A 27,550-nucleotide genomic window follows, 5' to 3' on the forward strand; every position below is an offset into this window, starting at 1 on the left:
TATTGTCTGTAGTACTTTATTTTCACTCACTCTATTTTGTTGAGAAAAAGTCCCACTCTCTTAACTCTGGAGCTCACTATGTAGTTCGGCCTCGGCCCAGATATCACAGCAGCAATATTGCTTCAACCGCCAGGGACTGGGAAACAGGCATTAGCCACCATACCCAGTGCTACTTTCTTCCTCTGCACTTCTTCTCTGGGAAGAAACCTTTCTGAAGGTGACAGCAGGACAAAGCTGAGCTTTGGGACAAGCACTGTGAACCAGGAAGGAGGCAAGTGGAACAGATCTGTGCTGTACCTAGGTCTAGAAAGACACCATGACTGTGCCAAGACAGGAGCAAGTATCCGCTTTATTGAGAAATAATTCCTTAAGGAATACTGTTTTTACTCCATCTTTTGCTGATATACCTTTCTCCTTGCTAATCTGTTGAAACAATGCTGAACAATTATGTTCAAATTGGAGATATCTTTGGCATTTTCTTCCCATAACTTCATAACTTGTAGGATACTTTGTACAAAAAATGTAGGTTTACAGAAAAATATGAATATAGATTACCTATTAATCTCAAAATGTAGTAAACGACATAGCAAAAACTTTATCAAACCCATGTTCTACCAAACAGGATAGGCCTGGTGTACATTGTCTCCCTCTGCAGCTGCTGCAGTTCTTAGAAGTCGGGGCTTTGACACTAAAAGGTTTGCAAAAGGCCCCTCTGTGACATCAGTGAAGCCAGGCTATCTGATTAGCATAGCTTCTGACAGTCCCTTGGATAGGTACTCACTACACACATTTATCAGCCATGTGAAAGCAGCTACGGAAAAAGTTGCACAACAATCATCATAAAAGTAACACTCAGAATTTCATAGTATCAAGAGTAGAGGAGAATACTAATTTTCCCTTTGCACATTCACGTCTAGAACAAGAGCTTCATGCACATCCACACAAAAGTGTCCGTCACAACACACTGGGCGTGGGTACCACATCCATGGCATGGCCATTCCAAATGAAGCAGAAGCATAACCGTATGAGGTGGAGATGTTTTCAGGTCTGGAAAGGTCTCTGTCCTCCGACTCCCCCAGGGAGCCAGCCCTCTTCCTGCTTTTTAACTTTTAGGCAGGGCCTCACTAGTTGCTCAGCCTCCTGAGGAGCTGGGGTGACAGGACTCTAAGAAATTTTGCAGCTATTCCTGGCACAGTTTCCGGGTGGGCTCTGGGATGGGTGGCTGGTCCTGGCTTTTCGGAAGCTGCTCCTCTTGTGGCTGGAGCTGGTTGTGAGGGAGTAGGAGCGGCCATGCATCATCCTGGCATTCAGGCCATTGGCCATAGAGAATGACTTCAGGTGGCTTCTCACAGCAGCAGGGAGAGGGAGCTTGTCTACCAGGTGCACAGGCGTGCAGGACACCACAGCTCGGCAGCAGAGGTCTTGCAAACTCAGTACTTGAAAAGAGAAAAGAGAACTGCTGCTTTATGTGTCCATGATTAGGGATGGGCACAGCGGGAGCCCACATCTGACTGCCTCCCTCCAGGAACTGGGAACGTCAGACGGGAGGCTGTGTCACTGATGACTAGCAAACCCTGTTCTGCCCCCACTCTGCCCATATACAGACTACAGAAGACTCTCATGACCTTCCAAAGCTGTAGTAAGTGTTCTTTCAAATACATTTGATTAAAAAATGAACATTTATTGTATGTCACAACCTATATGTGGAGATCAAAACCCTCCATGAAGGTTCTAGGGATCAAACTCAGGTTGGTAGGTTGGCAGCAAGTACCTTTACCCACTGAACCATCTCCTAGCCTCTCAATGCATTTGTTTTCTGAGAATGGCCACCAAAGCCTTGTGATAGGCCCTAGGAGGCAGACAATTGTCCAGGGGTTATAGACCCAGCTCACTCCTGATGGGGCTAAAGGAGACTTAACTGGCCCTCCTAGCATACCCTTGCTCGGCCTCCAGAGCCGGTCCATCCCATGCCGCAGCAGCACGGTCCTAGCCAGCTCCGTGAAGGATTCTGTGATGTTGAAGTTGCACAGAGGGCTGACCTCAAAGAAGGTCACACCCAGGCGCTCAGCGTAGGCCTGGGCCTGCTCGGTGGGCACCTGCCGCTTGAAGGCCAGGTGCAGTCGGTTTCCCACCAAGATTTTAGGAACCCCAGGGGCATGCTGAAAGAGCATGAGAAAGGCAAGGAAAAGGAGTTGAGTGGTATGTCCGCCCGCAACCTCCAAAGGGTACCTTACTTGTAAATATGGCCTTTGTATATGTAACAACTTCTGAAGTCTTACTGAATTGGAGGGGTCTAATCTAAAGATTGGTGCCCTCATTCAGGAGAGGGGGCCCAGGGAAGTGCCATGTGATAGTGATGGCACAGGATGGAGTGACTGCCAAGGATAGCTTTCAACTACCAGAAGCTGGGACACACAGGAAGAGTCCTGTCCCAGAGCTTTTGGAAGAACATGGCCCTACCAATTTCTGTCCTCCAGAACCTGGAGAAAACACTCAGCCTGTGACCCTTTATTAGGAAAGCCACAAGACCCTAATCAGCAGGCTTGGTGCTCAGTGCCTAGGTCTCCATAGTAGTTGTGTAAATAGCTGTCCCATCCCACCAATTGGGAGTGGGGCAAACAGAACCTGCATGCCTGAGCAGAGGCATAGCAGAGCCCAGTTTCCTGAGGCCTTAAGGTCCTTTCCACACACTGTTGGGTCCAGCCGTGAGGTGAAGTTCTTCAGATTGCTGGAACCTCTGACCAACAGCCATATGGCTCATTCCCTGGCCAAAATCATACATCCTACCTCATCAATCTCCTTAATCCATCGATTGATGCCATCAAAGGACCATCGGTTGGCAATATCATAGACCAGGATCACACCCTGGGGGAGAAGTCACAAAGGTCAGCACACAGAAGGACATAAAGGCAAGTTTGGTCCAGAGACTTGTAGAGACAAAACTAATTATTTTTAAAATCAGGACAGTGTCACGTTGTACAGATGAGGCTGGCCTGGAACTCACTGAGATTCATCTGCCTCTGTCTCCCAAGTGCTAGGATGTGAGTCATGCACCACTATGCCTGGTCCCTAAACAAAAGCATGTAATTTTGATTCATCTAGTCCTTGCGGAAGTTACGTTATTATTTCCAATGATGTTTCATGCATTCACTGACCGATGCTCAAATATCAAGTTGAGCTGGAGGCTGGAACTCATATCCACAAGCCGCTCTGGGGCATAGGATATGGGGACATCACCACCTAGCCCAGAGCAAGCCCCCTCCCCACCATAGAGTGGACACATGGACATGCTTACACGTATACAAGAAGCTCAAATACAGATACGCACATGCGTGTCCCCACGCCCACACGCAGCGTCTGGCGTGCTGAATACACGCAAGCCACCAGATTATAGCATATGATCAGAACTGCATCTGTTTACAGATAAGCTCAACTGCCTCATCCTCCAGCAGCCATAAAGGAGATGGCTAAGTAAGAATTTGAAAAATGTTACTTTTCAAAATCAGCTTGACCTCCAGGCTTGAAATGCTGTTTACCTGTGCACCTCTGGAGTACGAGCGGAATATGGTACAAAATCTCCCCTGCCCTGAGGTGTCCCTGAAAAACATGTTGGAGACTGTTAAGAGGAAATTGCTGTTCCTCCCTAAAAACCACCTTCTCAGACTTTGGAGCCACAGCAAGTATGTTTACAGTTTTGTGTTGGTTGCCATCAGGTGCTAGTCCAAGACAAAGCCACAAAGTCACCCTGAATCTTCTGGTGTGATCTTGGCATCCACACAACCTTCTAGAATCATTCACTGTTGTTTGTACAAGTGTGTTCGTGCACGCATGTGCACAAGCCATGATACATGTGTGGAAGTTAGAGGACAACTTGTGGGATCCTCCTTCCTCCATTCGGGTTCAGAGGGTCAAACTGAGGTCATCAGGCTTGGTGGCAAGCACCACTACCCGCTGAAGCATCTTGAAGGCCCTTGTTTGCTTTCTGAGAAAGGGTATTACTCCGCACCCTCGGCCTGAGCACTGAGGTCAAAAGCGTGGCCAGTACATCTGACTTGTTTTGAGACAGGTTTCTTTATGTGACCCATCCTTGACTCAGGCTTGCAGTGATCCTCTTGCTTCCTCTTCCCAAGTGCTGAGGTTATGAGTATGTGCTACTGCTTTAATATTTACTTACAAAAATGATTTGTTTGTTTTAATTTATGTGTATCTGTGTGAGTTTTTGTGCACTGTGTTTATGCTGCAGGGGCCAGAAAAGGGTGTCAGATTCTCTGGAACTGGAGTTACTGGTAACCTTGAGCCATATATATATATAGTGCTAGGGACCAAATGCAGACAGTGCTCTTAATACTGACCTATCTCCCCAGGCTAGAGCCAGGTGGTGGTGGTGCATACCTTTGATCCCAGCGCTTAGGAGGCAGAGGCAGGAGGATCCCATGAGTTTGAGGCCAGCCTGATCTACAGAGTGAATTCCAGGACAGCCAGGCCTAACACAGAGAAACCCTGTCTTGAAAAACCCAGACAAACAAAAAGTCAAACTAAAACTAGGCATAGGGGCCCATCCCTTTAATCCCAGTAGAAAGAGGCAGGAAGATGCTTCTGAGTTCACGACTCCTGGTCTACATAGCAAGTTCCCACCCCTTAGGGCTACATAGTGAGACCCTGACTCAAAATAACAAAAAAGGCAAAAACCTAACAATGGGTTTTAACATGGTTCTCAGACATTTAAGTAAACCTGATATAATTTAAGTTATTTTAGACTGGGGACATAGCTTGGTGGCAGTATGCTTCCATCATGAAAGCAAGGTACTGGGTTCCATCCCAGCAGAGAGTGAAAATATTTTCAGTGATAGGGAAGGGCCCTCCTTGACGTCAGTTGCGCCATAAGCCGGTCCTCCAGACAAGTCCCTCAGGTGATCAACACAAAAACTGACAGGACATCTGCTCTGCAGGTGCTGGCACACACCAGGAGTGTGGCACTCAGAGGCTAGATTGGCATGCCAGAAACGACCAGGAAAGAGGAAGGGTGTTCCCGGGAGGGCTCCTGGCCTTGTGCACTTATGGTGCTCACTGTGGCAGTCTGGTCCAAAGCTATGTGGCCACACAGCTGCACATGCTGTCAGCTTGCCCACTTCAGCGTTATCGTGAGAGTGAAGAGTTTCTGGCCGTGTGTACGGGTGCGCCCTCACCTGCCACGGAATTGATGTGATTCTGTTATACATCGTCTGTAGCTGCCGACTAACACAGCACCTGAGTAGCGCCGGGCTCAGGAAGGGCATGAGCTGGCGGCACTGACTTCTGCCGAGACATGGGAAGGACTGTCTCACTGTTCTAAGTGAGGTGATCAAACATTTCAGGACCAGCTCAACAGAACCCACATGGAAACCACTAGAAAGTGGCAAGAAGACAGAAAAACAGAGTTATATCTGCTGGTGGTGCTGTCCTCACAGACTCATGGTGAGACCCCTGCACACAGCCACAGCCCCTCTACAGACAGAGAGGAAAGAGGCTGGAGGCTGGCGGAGGGGCTGGGCTTGGATGTGAGGAAGCTGGAGTGGAATCTGTGGCTATACAGAAGGGTCAGTGTGGACACAGCAACTCACACAATCTGAGAGGACTCAGGTTCTTTTCTGTTTGTTTGAATTTTTATTTTTATTGTATGTGTATGGATGTTTTGCCTGTAATTATGTCTGTGTACCACATGCACAGTGCCTGTGGAGAAGAGATCAGATGCTCTGGTTCTGATGATTGTGAGCCACCATGTAGATGCTGGGAATCAAACCCAGGTGTTCTGGAAGAGTAGCCAGTGCTCCTAACCATTGGGTCATATCTCTAGCTCCTGGGGTTGGTTTCGAGCATCACAAAAGTCCCCAGGCCTCTGGAAGAGTGCAATAAAATGGGCCTAGCTTCCCGAAGAAAAAAACAGTGAGCAGGACCTGCAGACTCAGGAGACCAACTCCACTGCAAGTAGGCCACACTCAGCTACGAACTCAGGGTCTTTGGGCAGAACCAGGAGAGCTAAAGGCTTAACCTCAGCTGTAACTCCCCACAGGTTGGGGAGTCAGGAGGGAGAATGAACCCCTAATTCCCAGCATTAGGGTCTAGAGAAAAAGGAAGACAGGGCTGTTTATCTGAACTTGGGCCTGGCGTTCCTTAGGGGAAGCCAGGGCAGAGGGAGCGTGGCTCAGCTTGTCCACAAGCCCTCTGCCCTTGGTGCGAGAACAGACCTCTGACCTGGACACTCAGAACTGGTGGTGGGAGGACTGGGCTGTCATGGTCACCCATCCCTGACAGCACCAGGAGAAACAAAACAGGAAGCAGGTATCGGTGAGGTTCTTCCGTCAACAAAAGCTCTTAAGACACAGCTTCACCTGGGTGTACATATCCTTGAGTAATGGGGTAAGGAGCTTCAATGGATCCAGATAACTGTGTCAATACCTTTTGAGGAAAGACACAAGCTCAAGCTGGCCCTGAGGGGCCTGGCTCCAGGGCCAGGGCCTCCTCACTAGAGCAGCCCCCAACTCACCAAAGCTGCAGCTTCACCCTTCGGCCATCTAGCAGAATGGTGGTCGTCTTGTGGTCAATTCCTGCAAAAGGGTTGAGGACATCTTAGGTTTGGGATGTATTTCCTCAGTCATGACCCATGACAGAACAGTGAAGTATGTGAAACTCTTGAGAGAGAATAGGGTTCCTCAATAGCTTCAAGTTCACAAGCAGGTATGTGAGACCCTGACTGTATAGCCTGGAGATTCCCTTGAACCCCAGACGGACCTACCAGTGGATAACCACTCAGATTCAAGCACTCAGGCATCCACGTTGGCTGCCACGAGCTCAGTGTCTGGGCACTTCCCAACTGGGTATGCTGGGCCTTGGTCATCCTCTACTGCTGTCTTGAGGAAAGGCACTGAGCCAGGTGCGGGGCTGATCCCACGGTGCCAACGACTTGGACCTTACACTCTACATTCAGAGCCATAGATGGCCTGGTGGCTGGTGGATTTGCTATACTTGTGGCCAGGAGGGTTTTGTATCCTTTATCTGTCCTTCCTTACCTCTCTGCCCTTGTTCTAGCTATGATGTACTGCATTTGCGAGCTCATATCAGCTGTGCTAAGGGAACAGTGTGTCACACAAGGGATCTGAAGGGAATGCATTGTGGGAGCAGACAGGAAGATGCCAGCTCTGAGTTTGTGGCACAGGAAGGTAGGCTTAGGGAGCAGCCTCAAGCCAAGTGACCGCACACTGTACATTATGCTAACCCTTTCTCTCGTTTCAAGGGTGTGTGCCTGTGTGTGTGTGTCTGTGGGGTGTACATACATGTCTGTGTTTGTGCACCTCAGGTCAGTCTTTCCACTTACTTTAAGATTTTATTTTTAGTGTCGTGGGGGTTGTGTTTGGGCCATGGCACTCGGGAAGGGTAGAGGACAAAGTCCAGGACTTGGGTCTCAAGGACTCGGGTCTCGACTCCTACCATTGCATGAGTCCCCTCCGATGAAGCTGTGGCGAGGGGGGTATCTGGACTTGGGGGGTCGCCATGCTTCCATGGAAAACAGTTTACCAGCTGAGCCCTTTGACCAGCCCCTCACATTTTGGGTTTTATTTTTACTGCACTCGTAGGCAAGAATGCATGCCGCAGCATCTGTGCACTTCTGTGGAATCCAAGACAGCCTCTCCTTCTACCTGTGGGTCCCAGGGGTCAAATTCAGGGCCTTACTCCTAGTGGCAAGAGCCTTTACCTGCTGTCCTGTCTCACTAGCCTCCTCAAGCTTTTACTTTTTGCTTTTCATGACTGGGTCTCTCTGTGTAGCCTTGGCTGTCCTGGAACTGCTCTGTAGACCAGGCTGGCCTCTAACTCAGAGTTTCACCTGCCTCTGCTTCCTGAGTGCTGGGATTAAAGGAGTGCACCAGCACATCCAGCTCAAACGTTTATTTTAACAAACACACCTTTCCTCTAAGAGAAGAGATGCTAAAGTGTGTGGTTGTACTAGGTAGCTGCCCTACCCGAGGGCTGCATCCCAGATTCCTCCAAACTTTTGCTTTGGTTTGGTTTTTGAGACAAGGTCTCATGTAGTCTAGGCTGACTTCCACTTATCTATGTAGCTAAAGAAGACCTTCCTCTCACTTCCCCCTCCCATGTACTGGGATGACATGTGTACACCATCATGCCAGGACCAAAATCACCCTCCTTCATACCAACAGAAACTGTTTTTCTGCTTCTCAAAGAAACCACCTGGTGGGGCTGGAGAGATGGCTTACGGCGTAAGAGCACTGGCTGCTCTTCTAGAGAACCCAGGTTCAGTTTCTAGCACCCAGTCGTCAGCTCACACCATCTGTCACTGTAGTTCCTGGGGAGCCCGTGTCCCCTCCTAGCCTATGCAGAGTTAAGCACACGGTGCACATCCATGCAAAACACTCATCTACATACTGTTAACAAAGAAGAAACTCCCCTGAGCTGGCGTGCTGATGCCATCGCTGCTCAGGCAGCACAGGGGAGGTCAGCATTTCAACATCATCCTCACCCACATAGCAAGTTTCATGCTAGTGTGGGCTACCTGAGGCTTTTTGAAAGAAAAAAAAAAAAAAGAATGAAACTGTGCGTTCACTTCTGGTGCCCCTGGAGGGTAGCCAGATTTGGAGACTAGACCATACCCAGAGCTGATGAGAACAGAGCCCAGAAAATGAGCCCATTAAAAGATACCAGCAAAGAGCATACTGTTTGTGTCACAAATACCACAGAGTTTGTAACCCATGCCACCACCATTTGGTTTTTTTTTTTTTCTTTCTTTCTTTTTTCAGATAGGGTATCACCGTGTAACCTTGGTTAGCCTAGAACTTGCTTTATAACCCAGGCTAGGCACAAACTCACAGATGCAGGCCTGCTTCTGCCTCGCTAGTGCTGAGATTAAAAGTAGTCCAGCCTGAAAAGTAGACCTTGTGTGAGTCAGGCATACAACTTCGCCATGCTTCCTTCAATCTTCAACACTGAAGAAACGGCCTTGGAGCTCAGTTCCCTGAGGAAGTCTAGAGGTCTGGATTTCCACTACAGGTCTGCAGTCCCAGAAATGCTACAGCTGCCTCTCCAGGGTGCTGGGCACAGGAAGGCAGGAGAGAACCCATGTATGAGTTCCTTTAGGTAGCTCCTCTCCAGGTCTGCAGGTAACAGATGTCCAAGAACTTGAGATCTCCATGCTCTGGTTCTATTTAGACAGAACAGTGGTTGAACTCTTCCTGAACCCACCTATGCATTTCCCCATTGTCAAAGACAGATCCCCTATCCTTGCCTTCTGTGACACAGCCCCTCCTTTTTCTGGTCCAACTCCCTTATCCAGTCCCCAGCCCTCTCAGTTCTCATGTCTCAGCCCTCTCAGTCCATGTCTCAGAGTAAGGCTCTGAGTCTCCATCTGTCTCCTGTCAAGCTGACATTCTGTCCAGAGGAGATGGTCCATCATGCCAGTGGTCAGATGACTCAATGGAAAAATGAAATCCTATTCCTTAGAGAGAAACAACTCTGCTGTGTAGAGGAATTTTAATTCAGAACATGGCTTCTCTGGCAAGAAATCACATCCAAAGATGACCTAGGTCTGTGTGATTCAGCTGGAATGCAGACAGCATGGGCTGTGGTGGCACACACCTTTAATCCAGGAGACAGAGGCAAGCAGGTCTCTGAGTTCAAGGCCAGGCTGGTATAGAGCAAGTTTCTGGTAAAGAAAGGCTTAGGTCCACAGTTTTATTCCCAAATAATGAAGACATAGTTTATAGAAGGAAGCACCCATGTTTGAAATTGATGTCTAATTGAGCGGCAGACAAAGTGATGAATCAGAGAAAGATTTGACAGAATAGGATATGTCCAACTCTCAGGAGAAGAGGGAGGAAAGGGAAGCTACTTAAGAGAGCAGCACACACACAGAGAGAGAGAGAGAGAGCAGGCAGTTTTACAGAGTGGTTGAAGAGAGACCAAACCAGAGAATGAAAAGGAGCCAGAAGGTTAAAAACAGATTGCTGGAGTTCGAGGCCAAACAGAGCAATCCAGAGGATGAAAAAAAAAAAAAAAAAAAAAGGCCAGATTGAATGTCATCTGGGAGAGTACTTTGGGCCAGAACAGCTGAGTTGAACCAGCCAGCAAGTGTTCAGAAAGAACTAGAAAGGGTGAGCATATTCAGCAATAAGTTTCAGAGGCTGAAAACATTCTAGGCCTAAACTGTATGAAGGCCAGAAGCTTCCGGGACTAGGCCTAGGTTATCAGTTAAATAAAAGTTACTTTTTGCACCTCTGTTCTTTTGGAGATGACAAATCAGGCAAATAAAAGTTACTTTTACACTGCTGTTCTTTTTAAGAAACTCAGAGTCAGAAACAATGTACCCCCTAACCCATTAGTGACAATGGGAAAAGATGCTGGCATGGCCTAGACTTTGGACATGTCCTGACCTGGGCCTGTCTCACCCCTGACAGCCCTCCCCCACTTCTCTACTTTTGTGTTCTTTTGCCCTTCTCTCAATGTTTCTTGCCTTTGTCTGTTTCCTAGCCTGGAGGATAGCAGGGCAGTTTCCGCACCATTTGCTGACTTCATTCCCACAGTGGATACCTTCGGCGCTAATGCCAGTCTGTTTCTCACATTAAGCTCCTGAGATAGCTTCCTCGTGTGACCACAGGAGAGAATCCCTACGCCCTTGGGTCCCGGGAGGAGTCCATTCTGTCACCCTAGCAGCACATTGGCCTCCCCCAGACCTTCAAATCCATGGAGCTCACAAGACTGTCCGACCGTGCTCCTGTGGCCAGCGCTGAGGCATCCAGACGACAGAGTGTGGAGAGCGTTGACTTTGAAAAAATGTTTCTTTCCCCTGGGATGCTCATGGCTTTTCAGTCTCTCCATGAGATAATGAGCAAACATGATTAGAGATCTATTGTGAATGTGGAAATAATAATTCTTACCTCAGCATGTCTCTCTCTAGACAGGCAGAATACTCAGCCTTCACAGGCTGGAGCACATTTCATTTTCATTTTGGCCTTTGAGGAGACTAACCCTAACACAACAACAATTTAACTCAGACTTTCATTATTACGGTGATTTGGCCCAATGACCTCCCCCCCTCCCCCATGACCAGTTCTCAAAGGGCAGGAACCAGCAGGCTTGACTCCAGAGCTCTGAGAGCTGTGAGTAACTTTCCCAGCAGCTGTGCTCTGGTGAGGAAAGGCTTGCCCCTATGGGGCCTTCTCTCCGTGGTGACTGATTTGATCTTTCTTCAGAGTCCACCTTGTCTCCACTCTGGGCACTGCTCCCATCACCTCTCTGTAGCCCTGTAAGTGAGCAGTTAGGACAGGGCTAGGTGGGTGCTTTCCCAGACTGCTGGGTTCTTAATAAAACCATAGGTAACGTTACTTCTAAACAACTGGAACCTACTTCTAACTCTGGAAAAGGAGGATGAGGTCAGGTACCAGGAGACTTAGTTCTGCAAAGCATTTCTTCCTGGTTCCCAGTAGGCTGTCTCTCAGAACAGGAGGCCAGGGGGCTTTCTTTCCGGCCAGGAAGCTCTGCTGAGGGGAGGAGGTCATCGAAATCTCAATGTCTAGCTGTGGGAGGAACGCATTCCATCTGGTGCACTGGGATGGGGAGGCCTCGTTCTCCCCACTTCTGCACAGGGTAGACACTGTGAAACCAGGAAGCATAACCCCTGGGGCTTCAGGTCCTGCTGTTGTGCCATGATGATCCATGCACAGATGTGCACAGGCCTGACACCAGCAGCTCCTGCAGCTTCTCTTGGTGTCAGTTTTCCTGGCTGGAAGTAAGGATCCCCGTGCCACAACTCAAAGGTCCTTGCCTGTGGTAGGCATGGCTGTGTCTTTTCAGCACCTTGGGTCCAACCTGATAAAGGTGGCCTTTGGTGGTCCACCTGCCACCCCATGTGCAGGCCTGTCTCTTCCTGCTGCTCAGGGGGTGTCCATTATCCCCCTGTGCTCTGATGTGATCTTATCACCTCTGTGGGCTTGTTACTACATTCCTGGCTCTGAAAGCACCTAAAAATTAGTGCCTCTTTAGTGTTTACATCGCCAATTTTGGCACCTATGTCTTCTGGGATGTTTTTTTAACCTTTATATAACCTTTTTTTTTATATATATAAACAAAGGAGAAAATGAACATCTGACTGTTTTTGAACTAACAGCTGTAGTGGGCTGGACTCTGCATTTGGCCCCAGCCTTGGTTAATAGACACAAATCTTTTGAGTTGATTACAGTGAGATTCTCACAGAAGGCACCCAAAGTAGGAACTGTTTCCATCCCAAACTAGCTGGAAGGGAAAAGGCCTTTAACCAAGCCAGAGGGAAACCCTGGAACCAAGTGAGGGCTGCTCAGGAGCTGCCCTGTATGGTCAATTTAATCTACTCTGGCCCTTTGCTGATGCTCCATCGTGCTGTATTCCTGTATGTACCTGGCTTAGGAGCACTCTTTTAGCAAGCATAGCATTGCAGCAAGGCCTCATCCACATGTAGGGGAGACAGAGGAAACAGCCTCCAGGCGTCCACCCTCCACTGCCTAATTATCCATTACCTGAGTCAGTCACATTTATTTGGATTTCTAGGGTCAGAGGCCTGAGGGAGCCTGAGAGATCCTTTAGCAGGACACAGCTGCCCCTTTCAGGACCCCTAACACTAGTGAGACCTTTGCCTTGCTGTGGAGCTGTGTCTGTTTGGTCCTGGCACTTGATCAGGGTCTGTGGCCCACCCCCAGCACCTCCACAGAGCCTGTATGTCAGGCCCTCTCTCATCAAAGATATCTAACATAGCCACACAGACACAGAAGCCAGAGACTCACATAGCTAGGTTTAGGTTTACCAATACAAGAATCTTTCATGGACTTAGTTTCTGGGGTATTTTGCTTTATTCTTTCCCATGTTTTCTTGATATCAGCTCCTCATTTTTTTGTCTTCTATTTCTTGTCTTTGCTACATTTTGATCTGTAAGATACATTTCTGACACCGATGCTGTCAGTGTCAGCATAGAAAGTAGGAGTCAAATCCATTGAACGTGACTAATCCACTCAGACTATGAGAACATGATGGCTGTGCTGGCTGCCTGTATTTGATCCCTGGGATACAGTTACTAGAAGAAGAGCATTGACTCCTGCAAGCTTTCCTCTTACTTCCACATATGTGACACGGTACACAATAACGTGTGTTTGCGCATGCACGTATGCAGTAAATACTGAAAGATAACAGGATTAAAATACAGAGCCTGTCAGAATGGTCACAGAGTGAATCAGAACAACAGGGTTATTAAGAGAAAGAGAGTTTTAACCTTAAAACCTCACACACACAAAAGAAAAAATCAAACACCAGTCTATTCTCAGGACTCTTAGATGAATAAGTGATTTAGTGATCTATTTTGACTCCTCCATCAGCTGCTGCTTTCTATTTCTGGGAATGAGCTAACAGGAATGTGCCCCTTCATACAAGAAGATCACTTATGGTGCAAATATTGATTAAATATAATTTATAACATGTTTATTTCTGAGCACCTGACTTTTGAGTAATGTATCAAGTTGGATTAAAATATAAGGTATCAGATTAGGTGCTGGAGACCCGTGGGTGCAGCTGATGTGGCTTCCCACAGGGAAGGAGGAGAGTATTCTACAGGAGGATAGTGGTGATGGTTGCTCAACACTGTGAATACACTCAAGGCCACTGTAATAAGCTCAGCATAAAATGGTTCACTCTGACCTTACAGGTATGATTTTTACCATAAAGATCTTGGCCTTTTGCTTTTCCCCAGGACACACAATGTCTGTTCTTTGTTCTCTTATTTGGACAAGGCTGGAAAGGGAAGCAAAGTTCTCCTTTCAGCAGCCTCCTGTTATAAATATGCACAGGGACACCACTGTGGTTATTGCCTGTCTTCGTCACCTGTCTTGGAAGGAGTCCTGTGCCCTTCCTGGGTTCGTTTTTGGTACAGCAGACACTAGAGAACACAGTGTGTGTGTGCATTGTTAAGGGAAAGGCCTCATCCTCTACATCAGAGGATGTAGAGGAGGCTCTGGTGGCTGTGACTACACTCAGCCCAAGGACAGCAAGTCACTGTCTGTTCTAGGGCAGGTTAAGATGGCGTGAAAAGGGAGCCACCTTCCCCATTAATCTAGAAGACCCTAGGATCCGACTTTAGAGAATCGTGATTCAGGACCCTGAACTTGAAAAAGGTCCTGGGATTGGAAAGAGCAGGTGACTGCAGGTATAAGGCCCTATCTTTGTCTTGCCTTTACCCTTTCAGGTAAGTAGAAAATGTGAAGGAACTGGGCTGCCAGGAGCACCCAAGAGCATGCATCCTGGTGTTTGTGAGCTGTGGACCCTGATGCTAAGAGCTGTGTTATCCAGAGAACAGACATGAACATGAGAGGCTAGGAGACATCCTCCTGGGAGAGGGTTTCTACAGGGCACAGTGCCACCTCCTCCTCTGATACGCTGCTAGCCTCTCAGGGCACACTAGCTCAGGGTATACCCTGAGTTTGTGTGCTGAGGTGGGCATTCTGTGGCCCCCATTCCCTGGAACTAAGACAAGGAATAGGCTAAATTGTCCTGCTCAGGGCCTGGCACAGTTCAAGTTGATGGGTTTTCTGTCATGATTAAAAATGCCTAAGAAAAGCCAGGTGGCATCTGCCTGTAATTCCAGCACTCTGGGAGGCAAAGGCAGGAGGACCTCTGAGTTCAAGGCCAGCCTGGCCTACAAAGCAAATTCCAGAACTGCCAGGGCTACATAGAGAAATCCTGTCTCAGAAAACCAACAAGAACAGAACTGCAGCAGCGAACCCTGTAACTCCCGTCCACGGGCCTGAGGCCACTTCTGACACCCCTGGGCATCACGCGCACATATAGCATCCGGACAAGTGTGCAGGCCAGACACCCACTCACAGAAAAGAAAGGAGATCTTTTTAAGAGTTATTTTCACATTTATCCATCTTCTCTCCTTTGCAATTTAGAAAACATTACTAGGGAGGTTGGATAAAGGCAACTAAAACAGATGACCATCTGCAAGCTTGTCAGGCTGGGGTAGCCCAGTGACCAGGCGACCAGGAAAGCTTCGTAGGAACAGTCCAGGGCGAGGGCCCTAAGCATGAGGCTGACTTTGGGGGAAGTCCTTTGGGGGTCCCGATTCTCAGTTCTGCTTTCACGAGAAGAGTAACACCAGGTTGCCAGTGTAGCTCAGTTGGTAGACTTCTTGTCCCAGCATGCACAAAGCTCTGGGTTTGATGCTCAGTCCTGCATAAACCAGGAATGGTGGTGGTATATGTCTATGATCCCAGCACTCAGGAGGTGAGACAGAAGCGTTAGAAGTTCAGGGTTCTTGGGTGTGGTGACATAGGCACTCAGGAGACAGAAGCAGGCGGATCTTTTAAGAGTCTGAAGCCAGCCTAGTCAACATAGAGATCCAAGCCAGCCAGAGCTACATAGTGTGGCTTTTCTAAAAAAAAAAAAAAAAAGTCTAAAATCATCTTTGACTACATAGCAAGTCCTTGGCCTGCCTTGCAGAATCCTGTCTTTAAAATGGGGACAATACCCATTTGGATATTGCCATGTGTGTTGGATTGAATATTGTCACTCAAAATTTTATGTCTTCACCAGGTGTGGTGGTGCACGCCTTTAATTCAAGCAAGCACTTGGGGGTGCAGAGGCAGATGGATCTCTGTGAATTCCAGGCCAGCCTGGTCTACAAAGCAAGTCTAGGACAGAGAAACCCTGTCCTGGAAAAAAAAAATTCATGTCTTCCTGGAATCCCAAAGTATAACCTTATTTTGAAATAGAAAATAGGAGGATCTTTTCAGATATAGCCAAGATAGGACCATGATGAATTAATATGGGCCCCAAATCCGGCGCCTGATACGCATAGGACAGTAGGAGATATAGAGATACAGGAAAGCTAGATGACAACACAGCTACAGCCTGCGTAATGCCAGAGAACCAAGGATTGATGACACCAAGAGGTGGGGTGGCAAGGAAGGGAACAAGATGACCTGACACAGTGGTTCTAGGCCCTGCTTTAGTTCTGTGAGAATCATTGCTGTTGTAAGGCCCCGTGTCCGCCCCTTCTCCCAGCAGCTCAGGGAGCCCCACCACCACAGCACTCCACTCTTCAGCCTGCCACTCCAGGAAAGAGGTCACAGGGATGTGGAAAACCCTCCTCTCAGGTTCCACCCACGCTAGCCATTTGACCCCAATTCTGATGGTTTCTGTACCATGCTGAGCTGACTCTGCCCAAACCGCAGTCAGTCAGCAACCTCCCTGACGTGAACAGCATCTGCCTGGAAGAAACCAGTTTCATCTGTGCATATAAGTTCCTAATTTAAGAGAGAACTTTATACTCTTCATAGTAGTCGAATGTTTTCCTGTTACAGTAATAACCTTTTGCATTATTAATTAATAATCTACATGTCAAGGCCAATTACTGTTTAATATGGATATTTATGAGTCGTTCTCTATAAACCTGCTTTGCTTTAGTTTTTAATCAAGCCAATCAAACCAATCCTGCCACAATTCAAATGTCATGTTTAGAGGAACTAAAGGAAGTTGGAATACACCACCCGTACAATGTAACAAAAGTTTGAGGCCCATTTTGCCTCAGGCCCAAAACTTGAGGAGCATTTGTAAGGGCCTCCTGTGTAATTGTTTGTCGAGACAGTGTTTCTCTGTGTACTCTGACCGCCCTGGAACCTGCTCTGCAGACCGGGCCTTGAACTCAGCGATCCTCCTGCCTCTGCCTAGGTGCTGGGGAAGGTGTGCACCACCACCTGGCCGCCTGTGTGATTATCTACCAACAACATGATAGGACTCTAAGACACGGCCATCAGTATCTAGAGCGAGGCAGAGCCCACAGCACCCTGGACTCTGGCTGCTGTCAAGCGCTGGCACTAACACATGGGCCCTGACAGGTGTCTGCGCACTCTCTCAGCTCAGGCTAGACACGGAAATCACAGGGCAGCTTCCCCAGAGCAAAGCGTCCAAGACTCAGCTATGTACCTGCTGGAGGTCTGAGTTCCGTACAGTGTGTTAGGAGTTTAAAGTCAGTGGACTGGAGAGAGAGCTTGTGCTGCAGAGCATTGGCTGCAGCCGCTCAGTGCTGGCACGCGCCTTTGATGCCAGCGTTAGAGGCTGAGGCAGGGGGAGCTCTGAGTCGGAGGCCAGCCTGGTCTACACAGAGAAAGAAAACAAAACAAAACAAAGTGAACGAACCTGGGTTTAATTCCCAGCACCCATGTGGCAACTCAGCCACCTGTAATTCCAGTGCCCTCTTCTGGCCTCAGCAAGCACTGCATGTGGTAGACATTTGATCTCACACACCCTAACCACTGAGCCATCTTGTCAGCCCCAAAGTCTAAATTCTTATTTTATGGATGTGAAATATCAAAGACGCCTCAAGATTACCATAGCCCGGCCATGTTCAAACAGTGGTTCTTTGTGTATGCTAATCCAGAATTGAGGAGGGTGAGCCAGACTCCCAGAAGCCTGTTCACTTAGAAGGCAGCAGACTGAAGAGGGGTACAGACTTGCTGGATGGCTGTACTTGCCCAGAAAGTCCTAAGTAAGTTCAGTTACTCTACCAAGACAGTGCAACTATGTTTCTTTTTGTAAGGTATGCAATAATGAGTTCCTAGTTTGACATCAATTTTCCAATCTGTAAGAACCTATGTAAATACCAACAAAACTTTTAAAAAGTGCCTCAGTTAGTAGCGAGTGATTGTTCTTCCAGAGGCCCCGGGTCCAGTGCCCACCATGGTGGCTCACAACCCCTGTGACCTCTCTGGGCAGTGAATGACTGCAGAGCACAGGTATGTGTGTGGGCACCCCCCCCATACGCTTTGTTTTAAAGAAGAGAAACCCTCTATCCACCTGGTTCACAGGGGTCAGCAGCCTCCCAGGAACGGTTAGACCACACAGCAGTGGTCTACCAGACCCCCCAGTCCACTGTCATGGACTGTGCCACCGTGCAGGCCAGCGCAGACGAGAGAACCTAGCTCCAAGGGTTTCTGGAGACTGTTTCATGGATACATAAGCTTCTGGGTGGAAGGCCACCAAGAGATAAAGAGAGGGCTGATGGTGACGCCCAAAGCACAGCACAGCTTCCAACACGCCCTAAAAGAGTGAGACAACGTAGAACAGGAAGACATTCTGTGAGCTTTTATGTCTGCTCTTCCCGCCTTTGCCACCCGGGACAGCCTGCTAAGCGTGCGCCGCTGTGTCCACTTGATGGAGTGCTGACGAGAGGCCCTGACTGCATGCAAGGTAGGCAAGCACGCTGTCTGCATACCCAGTCCATGCCCCACAGCCCATGCATACATTCTGGAAATTATTCTGAGTGATGGCTCAGAGAGAGGAACCTGGTGCAAAACCCCCAGGATTCACATAGTGGAATCTGCAAGTTTTCCTTTACATGTGAGCTGTAGCACAAACACACGCACACATGAGCACACGCACTGCTTAATAAATGTAAACATTTAAAAATAAATACAGTTTTATTTATGACCCTTTGGGACCTCGTCTTCTGGGTTTTTAAGTAGAACCCCCTAGGACACTGCAGTTTTGTGTTGGTTTTTTTTTTCAGCATTTTATTTGTGCATAATCATTCTCTGGCAGCAAATTAAGCTAAATTAAGATAAACCTGAAAATAAAGTTTGAAATATGTTTTTTAAAATCTTGTCCTGCAAAAGGCACCCCAGCTTGCAAACACATGCTGATATGGTTCATTGCTCCAGGAGCCCAGAGCCGCAGTCCTCACACTGAAGGCCGGGACTGTAAGTGCAGGACTCGCTGCCTAGGGCAGTCAAGGCCCGGCCGGCCGCCCGGGAGGAACCTATCTGAAAAATACAAAGTAAGGAGCACACCTGACTGGATTCCCAGCACTCAGGGAGGCCAAGAGCTCTGAGAGTTCGAGGCAGCCTGGTCTACAGGACAGACAAGACTGAGAGAAGCCAATACACAGAGAAACCCTTTCTAGAAAAACAAAAGTAAGAAAAAAAGGCATGGCATGGCTTCACAGGGTGATACACACCTTTAATCCAGCACTGAGGAGGCGGAGGCAGTGAGTTACCGGCCAGCCAGAGCTACATAGTAACAAAAAAATGAAAAAAGAAAATCACAAAAAAAGAAAACAAACAAAAAACCGGGCTATATTTGAGCATTGCCTAGCACACAGGGGGCCAGTCAATACCGGTATGGCCAAAGATCACATGCAGCTTTATTATTTTAAAGCATACAGAAGTATTTCTGAACTTAAAAAATTACATTTAAAACTTTACTGTATGCTTCTAGGTAGCACCACTGTCTGTAAAGAGTGGGAGAGCAGCCCCTGTTTAGGGAGCTTCTCCTGAGGGCATGGGTTCAGGTGAGAACCCTTGAGTTCACCCTGGGAAGCAATGACCTTCTACATCATGTTCTACCTGTAGGGTAGCTTTGTAAATGAGCAAAATGTATGGTTGCCTGCAGAACAGAAAGAGGGGGAGACACACCGCTCTGGGAAGAGCACTTGTCATGAGCAAATAAAGGGAAAAGATTACAATTGGGTCACTGAGTAATGCTCCTTGCACGGAAGAAAGAGGACTTTCCTGAGCGATACCTCTTAGGACAGACTTCTGAGGGTGGTGGGATCCAGCACAGCCCCCTGAGCCAACCTGCCTGTCCAGAACCTAGCTCTTTCACACACTGTGCAGTCCTAAGCCTGCTGTGTATAACACGCTGATAACACAACTTTGTCTTATGAAAGGATTCGAGCACACTCTCAAAACACGGGAAGCATTATTACCTCTTAGTGGAAATGAAATTAAAAGTGGGGAGATTTTCCTGAGAAAAGGGAGCTGGAGACAGCCAAGAAGGAAGTAGTCAAGGAACATGGCACACCTGTCTTGCTGGAAACCTTCGGGAAGCAACAGGTGTGGTATTCAGCGTCTGTTTGATCTGCTACCCTCCCTCACCACTGATGACATCCACAGAATGCAGAAAAGTTCTCACTCAGGGAAAGGAAGCCTCAGCTGGCATGGCGGTGCCACCAGCTGGGGCAGAGGGAGAGCTGGGTGGGATGTGTGCGAGGAGAAAGGCGCTGTGGCTGCTGGCCCTCTGCAGCTCCGTGCCTGCCTGGAGGACTCCTGTCGCCACAGGAAGAGAGCTCCCCGGGAAGCAGGCGCCACGGCCAGCAAGGGTCCTCAGAGCTGCAGGACCCAGAGCCCACAGAGAGTGAAAGGTCCAAGATGGCACACGGGGAGGTTCATCTAGGCATGGATGAAGAGAACACACACGGCACAGGAATCCTCAGCAGGACAGGAAGAGCGTGCGTGAGCTGCGCATACTCAGCAGGACACAAACCAACTGCTACTGTCCGAGGGAGTGCCCTCCACCACCTGAAACCTAGGGGTTGCCTCTAGATGACAGTTTGGGGAATGACAGTTTGAGAGGGCTGGTGTGAAGCCTCAGGTCATGGTGAGACCTCAGGCCCTCTTTGCTCCCCTTCTGCTTTCTGGTTGAGAGAAGGGTCTCTCCTTCTCAATGTGCTCTCACCATGATGGGCTTACTACCTTGCACCAGGCCAAAGCATCAGGCCAGCTGGACATGGATTAGCCCTCCAAAACTGTGAATTAAATAAAGCACATACCTCAGGTATTTGATAGAGAAATGGGAAGCTGGTTAACGTTCAGACCAGCTGCTTAGACCGAGGTTTCCCCAAGCATGTTGTCAAAGATGTAGCACAGAAAGGAAGACATCTCTTCACCTGGACAGTTAACCGTCAAAACAGTAAAAATGCATGTTGATTCCTGTGTTCGTTGGTGTTGGTTTTTGTTTGGTTTTTGTCAGCACAAGCTCGATCATCTGAGAGAACCATGCTGGATTAGTAGGCAAATCTGTGGGCATCTTGATTGACGACTGATGTGGAAGGGCCCACCTTGGGTAGTGCCATCCTGGGCAAACGCTCTCTGTATATATACAAAGCAAACTAAGCCAGCCACCCTGCAGCATCTGCCTTCGGTCCTGCCCTGACTTCCCTTCATAATGGACTGTAAGCTGTAAGATGAAATAAAACCTTCCCTGGACTGGAGAGATGGCTCAGAGTTTAAGAGCGTTGACTGTTCTTCCAAAGGTCCTGAGTTCAATTCCCAGCAACCACATGGTGGCTCACAACCATCTATAATGAGATCTGGAGTCCTCTTCTGGTGTGCAGGATACTGAGTAAATAATAAGTAAATAAATCTTAAAAAAAAAAAAAAAAAAGCAAACAAACAAAAAGAAAACCTTTCCCAAACTGCTTTTGGGGTTGTGATGGTTATCACACAATAGAAAAACAAACAAAGACAATCCCTGCCTCACACTGTATTCCAGCTAGGAGGCAGCCATCAATCAAAGGTAGAAAGCAGAACTTAGAGAAGAACATTTTCACTATTTGGCAATAGACATGTTACACAAAACTCAGGTCTAACTATGAGACATTGCTAATTTGGCCAATGTTAAAATTGGAGTCTCCTAGCTGGGGGCAGTGGCACTGTGAGTTCAAGGCCAGCCTGGTCTACAAAGGACAGCCAAGGCCACACAGAGAAACCCTGTCTCTAAAAATTAAAAAACAAAAACAGTCTCCTGTTTGTACAAATCATGACTAAAGGGTTGAGAGAATGATGCTCGGAGCAGAGCACAAGTGCCTGACACAGTCTCATGGTCAGAGCACACTTCAAACATTCCTACTAAAGACAATCAAACTACAAGGAAAAGACAGGCCTGAGTATGTTATAAAAGAAATTTTTAAAAATGAAAATGTGTTTAATTTTATTAGCTATCAGAGAAAATAAAAATCCTAAACATATGCTTTACATTTCTTGTTTGTTTGTTTGTTTGTTTTTAAGGCTGATCTAGTGTAGCCTTGAACTTGTTACATATCCAAGTAATGTCTTGAATTCCTGATTCTCCTGCTTCGATCTGATCTCTCGAATGCTGCAATTACCGCTATGTGCCACAACATGTAGTTTTAGTGATTTATTTATGTGGGTGTTTTGCCTGCATTCATGTATGCATGCACTGCACGCATGGCTGGCGCCGGATCCCCTGGACTGGAGTTACAGACACTTGTGGGTCACCATGCGGGTGCTGGACCCTCCAGAGGAGCAGCCAGCACCCCTAGCCACTGAACCATCTCTCCGGCCCCGTGTCTTGTTTTTAATATGGAGTTGAGGAGCAAACCTAGGCTTCATGTGTGTTAGGAAAGCACTCTGCCAGATGAGCCCCATCCTAGCCCTTACACAAAAATGAACTGGCTCAGCGGGGAACAGTACACAAAGCTCTTGTGAAGAACCTGGGTTTGGTTCCCAGCACCAGCACACAGCTCACAACATTCCATAATTCCAGTCCTAGGGGATCCAACATCCTCTTCTGATACTTGTGGGCCCCAGGCATGTATGTGGAGTACCTACATAAAAGAAGGCAAAATACTCATAAAAATTAATCTAAAAAACTAAACAAAAAGGAATAGCTAAAATGTAAGAGAAAACATGCTCATGAAGGTATAAGCCACCACTTCTCATAACTTACTGGTAGAAGTGTAAATTAGAAAATATTAGGAGTATGTACCAAAGTCAAATTTATGTTTAAGTATCCATGGCTGTTATTGTGTGTGGTGTGTGTGGTGTGGTATTTATGGGAACTGAGCCCATGGCCACATATGTGGTAAGTACATGCTGCATGACTAGGCCACACACTCAGCCCATACACCTGTCTCAAACTCAGCACTGCTAATAGAAATGAAAGATCGTGTACTTCGAATGGGCACAGCAAAGAAAGCCATTAGTGTCCGAGCCCACAAGTTCCCACAACCATCAAGCCTGCAGGGAGTTACCGAGAACAAACAGCATAGCCATGTACGCAGGGCAGAACCCCCACACATGAAGGAGGGGGAGGGGCACACACACGAGAGCGCACACTGTAATTCAGGCAAGAGTGAGCCCTTCTGTCAGAATCCAGGCCTATGCGAGGAGCACACGGTGATCGGAAGAGGGAATCAAGAGCACCGGGCCAGCAGTGGCATGTCTTATCTGTGGAAGTTCACGAGCTGTGTAAGGGCAGAATGTGTACCATTCTATATGTGTATCTCACTTCAAAAAGTTAAGAGAAAAGGAAAGATGACAAAGAACCCAAGGAACAAAAAACCCACTATCACTGCTCCCACGGCACAGCAAGCTAACAAGAATGTTAAGTCCGTAAACTATGAATTCAAAGAGGTTTTGCAACAGTTTTTCCTTTTCTGTTTTTAAAAGTATTTATTTTATGTGCATTGGTGTTTTGCCTGCATGTCTATGTGAGGGTGTCAGATTTTGGAGTGACAGACAGTTGTGAGCTGCCACATGGGTGCTGGGAATTGAACTCAGGTCCATCTGGAAGGGCGGTCACGGCTCTTAGCCACTGAGCCATCTCTGCAGCCTGCAGTGAGTGCTCTTAACGGAACCATTTCTCCAGCCCCTCAAGGACATATTTTTTTAAATGAAATTTTAAAAAAAATTGAAAAAAAAAGCAAAAATAAAGAAAAAAATTGAAATAACATTATTCTTGAATTAACAACTAAATTAGAAACAGCTGTAAACAATTTACTAAAATCAAAATGCTCAACAAAGACAAGATAGTCACAGAAAACCAGATGGCAAAGACAAAAACAAAACCTAAAACTGACTAAAGCAAGTGCAAAGAAGTGAATGCATTTGGAAAATACACAAGGATGACCATCATAAACATGCAGGACAGAACAACTGACCTTTGTCCATGTGCTTGTTCAAACCTCATGATCTGTGACTATGTTAGGGTCCTTGGCAAAGAGCATAGGAGGTTGTGATGGAATTAAAGGGGTCACAGGCTGTAGTGAGATAGAGGCTGTCTAACCGTAGGTGTGGACAAAAAGTTATCACTGTCCTTGAAGAGAATAAAGGAGGCAGGAGAGTGAAGGGACGTGAGAGACTCCGCTGGCTACCAGTGTCTCTGGGAGCAAGTAGGGGGCCAAGAGCCCTGGATCTCAGGAAGGTTCTGGAAGTTGAAAGACAAGAAAACTTTTTCTCAGAGCAACATGTAGAGACAATGACCTACTTATGCCTTAATGTGTAGATTGCCAGACCCCAAAACCGTAAGGGAGTAAACTTCTGTTGCTTAAGCCAGCTTGTAGCAATTCTTCATAGCAGCAAACAAGAAACTAACTAAAAAAAAAAAAAAAAAAGCAATAGGAGATATTTTATGGACTAAATGAAATTAAGAAAATACTGTTTTTTGTTTTGGTTTGGTTTTTGGTTTTTTTAAGACAGGGTTTCTCAGCAGGGCATTTTGGCACACGCCTTTAATCCAGCAATTGGGAGGCAGAGGCAGGTGGATCTCTGTGAGTTCGAGGCCATGTGGTCAGTAAAGCAAGTCCAGGACAGCCAGAGCTTGAAACACAGAGAAACCCTGTCTCAAAAACAAAAATAACAAACAAACAAACAAAAAAACACAACAAAAAGACAGAGTCTCCCTGTGTAGCCCTGGCTGTCCTGGACTGGCTTTGCAGACCAGGCTGGCCTTGCACTCACAGAGATCCGCCTGCCTCTGCCTCCCGAGCGCTGGGAATACAGGCTTGTGCCACCGTGTCCTGCTGAAAAAAAAAATTTTAACTAGGAACTTAGAATATACAATGTATCAAAACTTTGAGTCACGGCCTGATTAAGCAAGGAAAGGCAAAGAAAAGCAGTCATCAAAAATTCCTAAAGAAAAGGCAAATCACCCATCAGGAAATCAGTTGACATAATGCTTTCACCATGGCAACATCACATTCCGAAAAGACAGTGAACAAGGGCCCGGGTGTTGAGGGAGAGAGCAGAGCGGCCTAGGAACCCCGTGTGCGGCCAGAACGCGGTCCAGAGGCGCCGTGCTCTCAGCGCAACGGCTCGGAAAGGCCCTCAGTCCTCGCTGGGCCGCTGGCGACCGAGAGCCCCGAGGAATTCAGGAGCAGCCACGGTTGAAAAGAGTTAGCCGGTTCTGGGTTCGTTTAAATGCTGCGCGAATACCAGGCATTCTTTGCTATTTCAGCTACCACACAAAACCGGACGCTGTGAGCCTCTGCGGTAGGAAATCGCACCGTGGGCTAGAGCAGGACCTGCGTGCAGAGCGGAGCCTGAGCCTGTCCGCACAGCAGGCCGCCTTACTGTCCGCTTCTCCCCCGTCTGTTTAGGTTCCTGCTGTTCTCTCCTCTCCCTCTTCTCCCTCCCCAGACGGGGCCTCACACTGTAGCCCAGGCTAGCCCCAACTCATGGCACCCCCCCCCCCCCGAAAGCCGGGAGACAGGTGTGAGCGCCGCCCTGGCCTGTCCTTCCCGAACTCTTCTCCTAGCCCTGGAAGAACTGTGTAGTGAGTCTCAGTCCGCAGAGGCCACGCGTCATTCTCAGAGCACGCTGACAGGCTGCATCACCGAGGTTCTCCCCCTCCTCCGCTGCGGGACGCACGTGCCCTGGGTGGGCTTGTTCCCTGTTTCACTCTCGCCTCTGTGAGGCCTGTGCTGCGCTGAGCACCGGGCCCAGGGCAGGGCTGCGGACACACCCCCGCTCTCGGGTCTCAGTCTGTGCCGTCCACGCTGGAAGTTCCTGACACCGGACCACACGGCTTGAGAGCCTTGCTGGCCCCGTGCTATTGCCAGGGGCCTGGAGATGCAGGAAGCAGCCTGCAAGCCCGGAGAACAGAGGCCACAGGCCCCGGGTCCGGGAGTTAAACCCCACAACCACACCAAAAGGCAGTGGCAGAAGTCCGTTCACAGCCGCTGTCTGAGGGAGGGGTCACTGCCCTCCTCCTCTCTCCCCCCCCTCCCCCCAGGTCCTGTGCTTTAGGACGGAGTTTGGTGCTTGGAACCAGAGGCCGAGAGTCTAGTCTTGCTACTCCCTGCTGCAGACCCGCGCACCAAAGGTCACGGCCGGGGCCCGTGGTCCCCTGCTCCACGGCGCGCTGCCTCTCTGCTCACGCCCCCCGCAGTCCCGAGCGCTTCTCCCAGACTCCTCGCTCACACCCGCCGTCTCCCTGGACGCCCACCGCCGGCCGCTCCCGGACTCTGCCCCGGCGCGCGGGATCCGGCCCTGCCCAGGCGCCCCGAGGGCCAGACTCACGCCGGAGAGGCCGCTACCCCCGCCCCACCGCTGCGTCCCCGCGGGCCGCGGCCGCGCTCACCCGCCGGGTGGCCGTAGGGAGACTCGGCCGCTCCGTCCTGCAAGCTGGCCAGGATCTCTCCCTTGCCCACGTCGCTGTCGCCCACCAGCAGGAACTTAAGCAGGAAGTCGTAGGCCCGCACCGGGCTGCCCGGGGAGCTCATCGTGCCGGCCCAGCCCCCAGCCCATGCCGGCCCAGGCTGCGCGCAGGCGGCGGCGGGCTGCCCCGGGCGCCGCGGACCCCACCGCCGCCTCCCCGGCCAGGGCGCCTGACAGCCGCAGCGCCCCGCCCGCCCGGCCTGGCCACTGGCCGGTCGCCGTCGCCCAGCTGGATCCCCGCGCTCATTGGCTGGCGAGCTCGTCCATCTCGGCCCAACGCCTCCGCACCACACCCACCGCCGCCCGGGCGGACTTGTTGCCTCAGCCAATGGAGGCCGTGACGGGCGGAGCCGGGCGAACAGGAGGGCGGGGCCCGCTGCCACAGCCAATGGGAGAGAGGCATGGCGAGAGGGGGCGTGTCCAGAGCCTGCCCCGCCCCTCGTGCCGGCCCGACCCGCTTCCAAAGCTCGTGCGAGAGCTCAGAGACGTGTGCTCGCGTCCGTGTAGGCGTCAGATGTGCCAAAGTCATGCCAAGTGGACACATGGACACATGGACACATGGACACGTGCACCTCTAAACGGGTCTGAGCGTGGGTACCCGGAGGTCTCCCGGGTTTGTGTCTGTCATCGTGCGCCCTTGAGGCTAGCAGGGGGCACGGGGCGGGAACCTGCGCGTCCTTCCCCCCGGGAAGCGGCGCCCGTCGGACACGGTCTGCTCCCTGCGCTAAGTTACTTAGAGATTTAGAGTCATCCTGGCTTAGCGTCCTTGCTACACGTTCGCAGGCCCCGAAGGGGGGTCGCCTCCTGCACTCCGTGACCCCCAGTAAAGGAGCACGGGCTTCCGTTCGGCTCCCAGGGGCGAGCGGGAAAGAAACGCAGTGGAAGAGACGCGGAAAAGCGCGCGTGGACACCCCTTAGAGGGACGGCTGTGCTGCGCCTCAGAGCAGCCTGGTGTCAGGCAAGGCTGCCTCTGCTCCCTGCAGGACGGTTGCCGGTTTAGAATGGGTAATCGAGGGTTTCCCTGGGCAGCCCTGGCTGTCCCAGAACTCGCTCTGTAGACCACGCCGGCCTCGACGTCCGCCCGCCTCTGTTTCCCGAGTGCTGGGATCGACGGCACCGGCCACCGCTGCCTAGGATGGGTGACGTTGCTGAGACGGTTCTGACTCAGAACCACACCATCTTTGACTCGAGGCTACACGGCTGCTAATCAAGAGAGGCCCCCGCTGCCCTTGTTTCAGAGCGCCGTGACACTGCAACATTGCCTGGCTGCCCACACAGGAAAACCTCCCTGAAGAGCGCCTCCGAGTGCC

At 49.4% G+C, this 27,550-nt stretch overlaps 1 protein-coding gene across 1 annotated transcript; it reads right to left on the minus strand.

The window, feature by feature from the left end:
• Positions 1-26,414, minus strand: Rab40b (RAB40B, member RAS oncogene family). The gene is made up of 6 exons (XM_055592552.1): positions 26,164-26,414; positions 6,524-6,584; positions 3,537-3,597; positions 2,788-2,865; positions 1,937-2,159; positions 1-1,436 (listed from the first exon to the last, which is right to left on the minus strand). The coding sequence occupies exons 1-6, from the start codon at positions 26,303-26,305 to the stop codon at positions 1,165-1,167; spliced, it is 837 nt and encodes a 278-aa protein (XP_055448527.1). The 5' UTR covers positions 26,306-26,414; the 3' UTR covers positions 1-1,164.
• Between the last annotated feature and the right edge of the window lie 1,136 nt (positions 26,415-27,550).

The sequence above is a fragment of the Psammomys obesus genome, unplaced genomic scaffold (genome assembly GCF_907164565.1).
Source record: "Psammomys obesus unplaced genomic scaffold, mPsaObe1.curated_primary_1811, whole genome shotgun sequence".
Lineage (NCBI taxonomy): Eukaryota > Metazoa > Chordata > Mammalia > Rodentia > Muridae > Psammomys > Psammomys obesus.

Bases quoted from the DNA above. Each gene is read 5' to 3' on its own strand.
- Rab40b (XM_055592552.1), bottom strand. From the start codon at position 26,305: ATGAGCTCCCCGGGCAGCCCGGTGCGGGCCTACGACTTCCTGCTTAAG. The intron at 3,598-6,523 runs GTGAGTTGGGGG...CATGTTTTTCAG, and splicing joins AGGGTGAAGCTGCAGCTTTG to GGACACCTCAGGGCAGGGGA. The intron at 1,437-1,936 runs GTATGCTAGGAG...TCTCTTTTCAAG, and splicing joins GCTCTGGAGGCCGAGCAAGG to TACTGAGTTTGCAAGACCTC.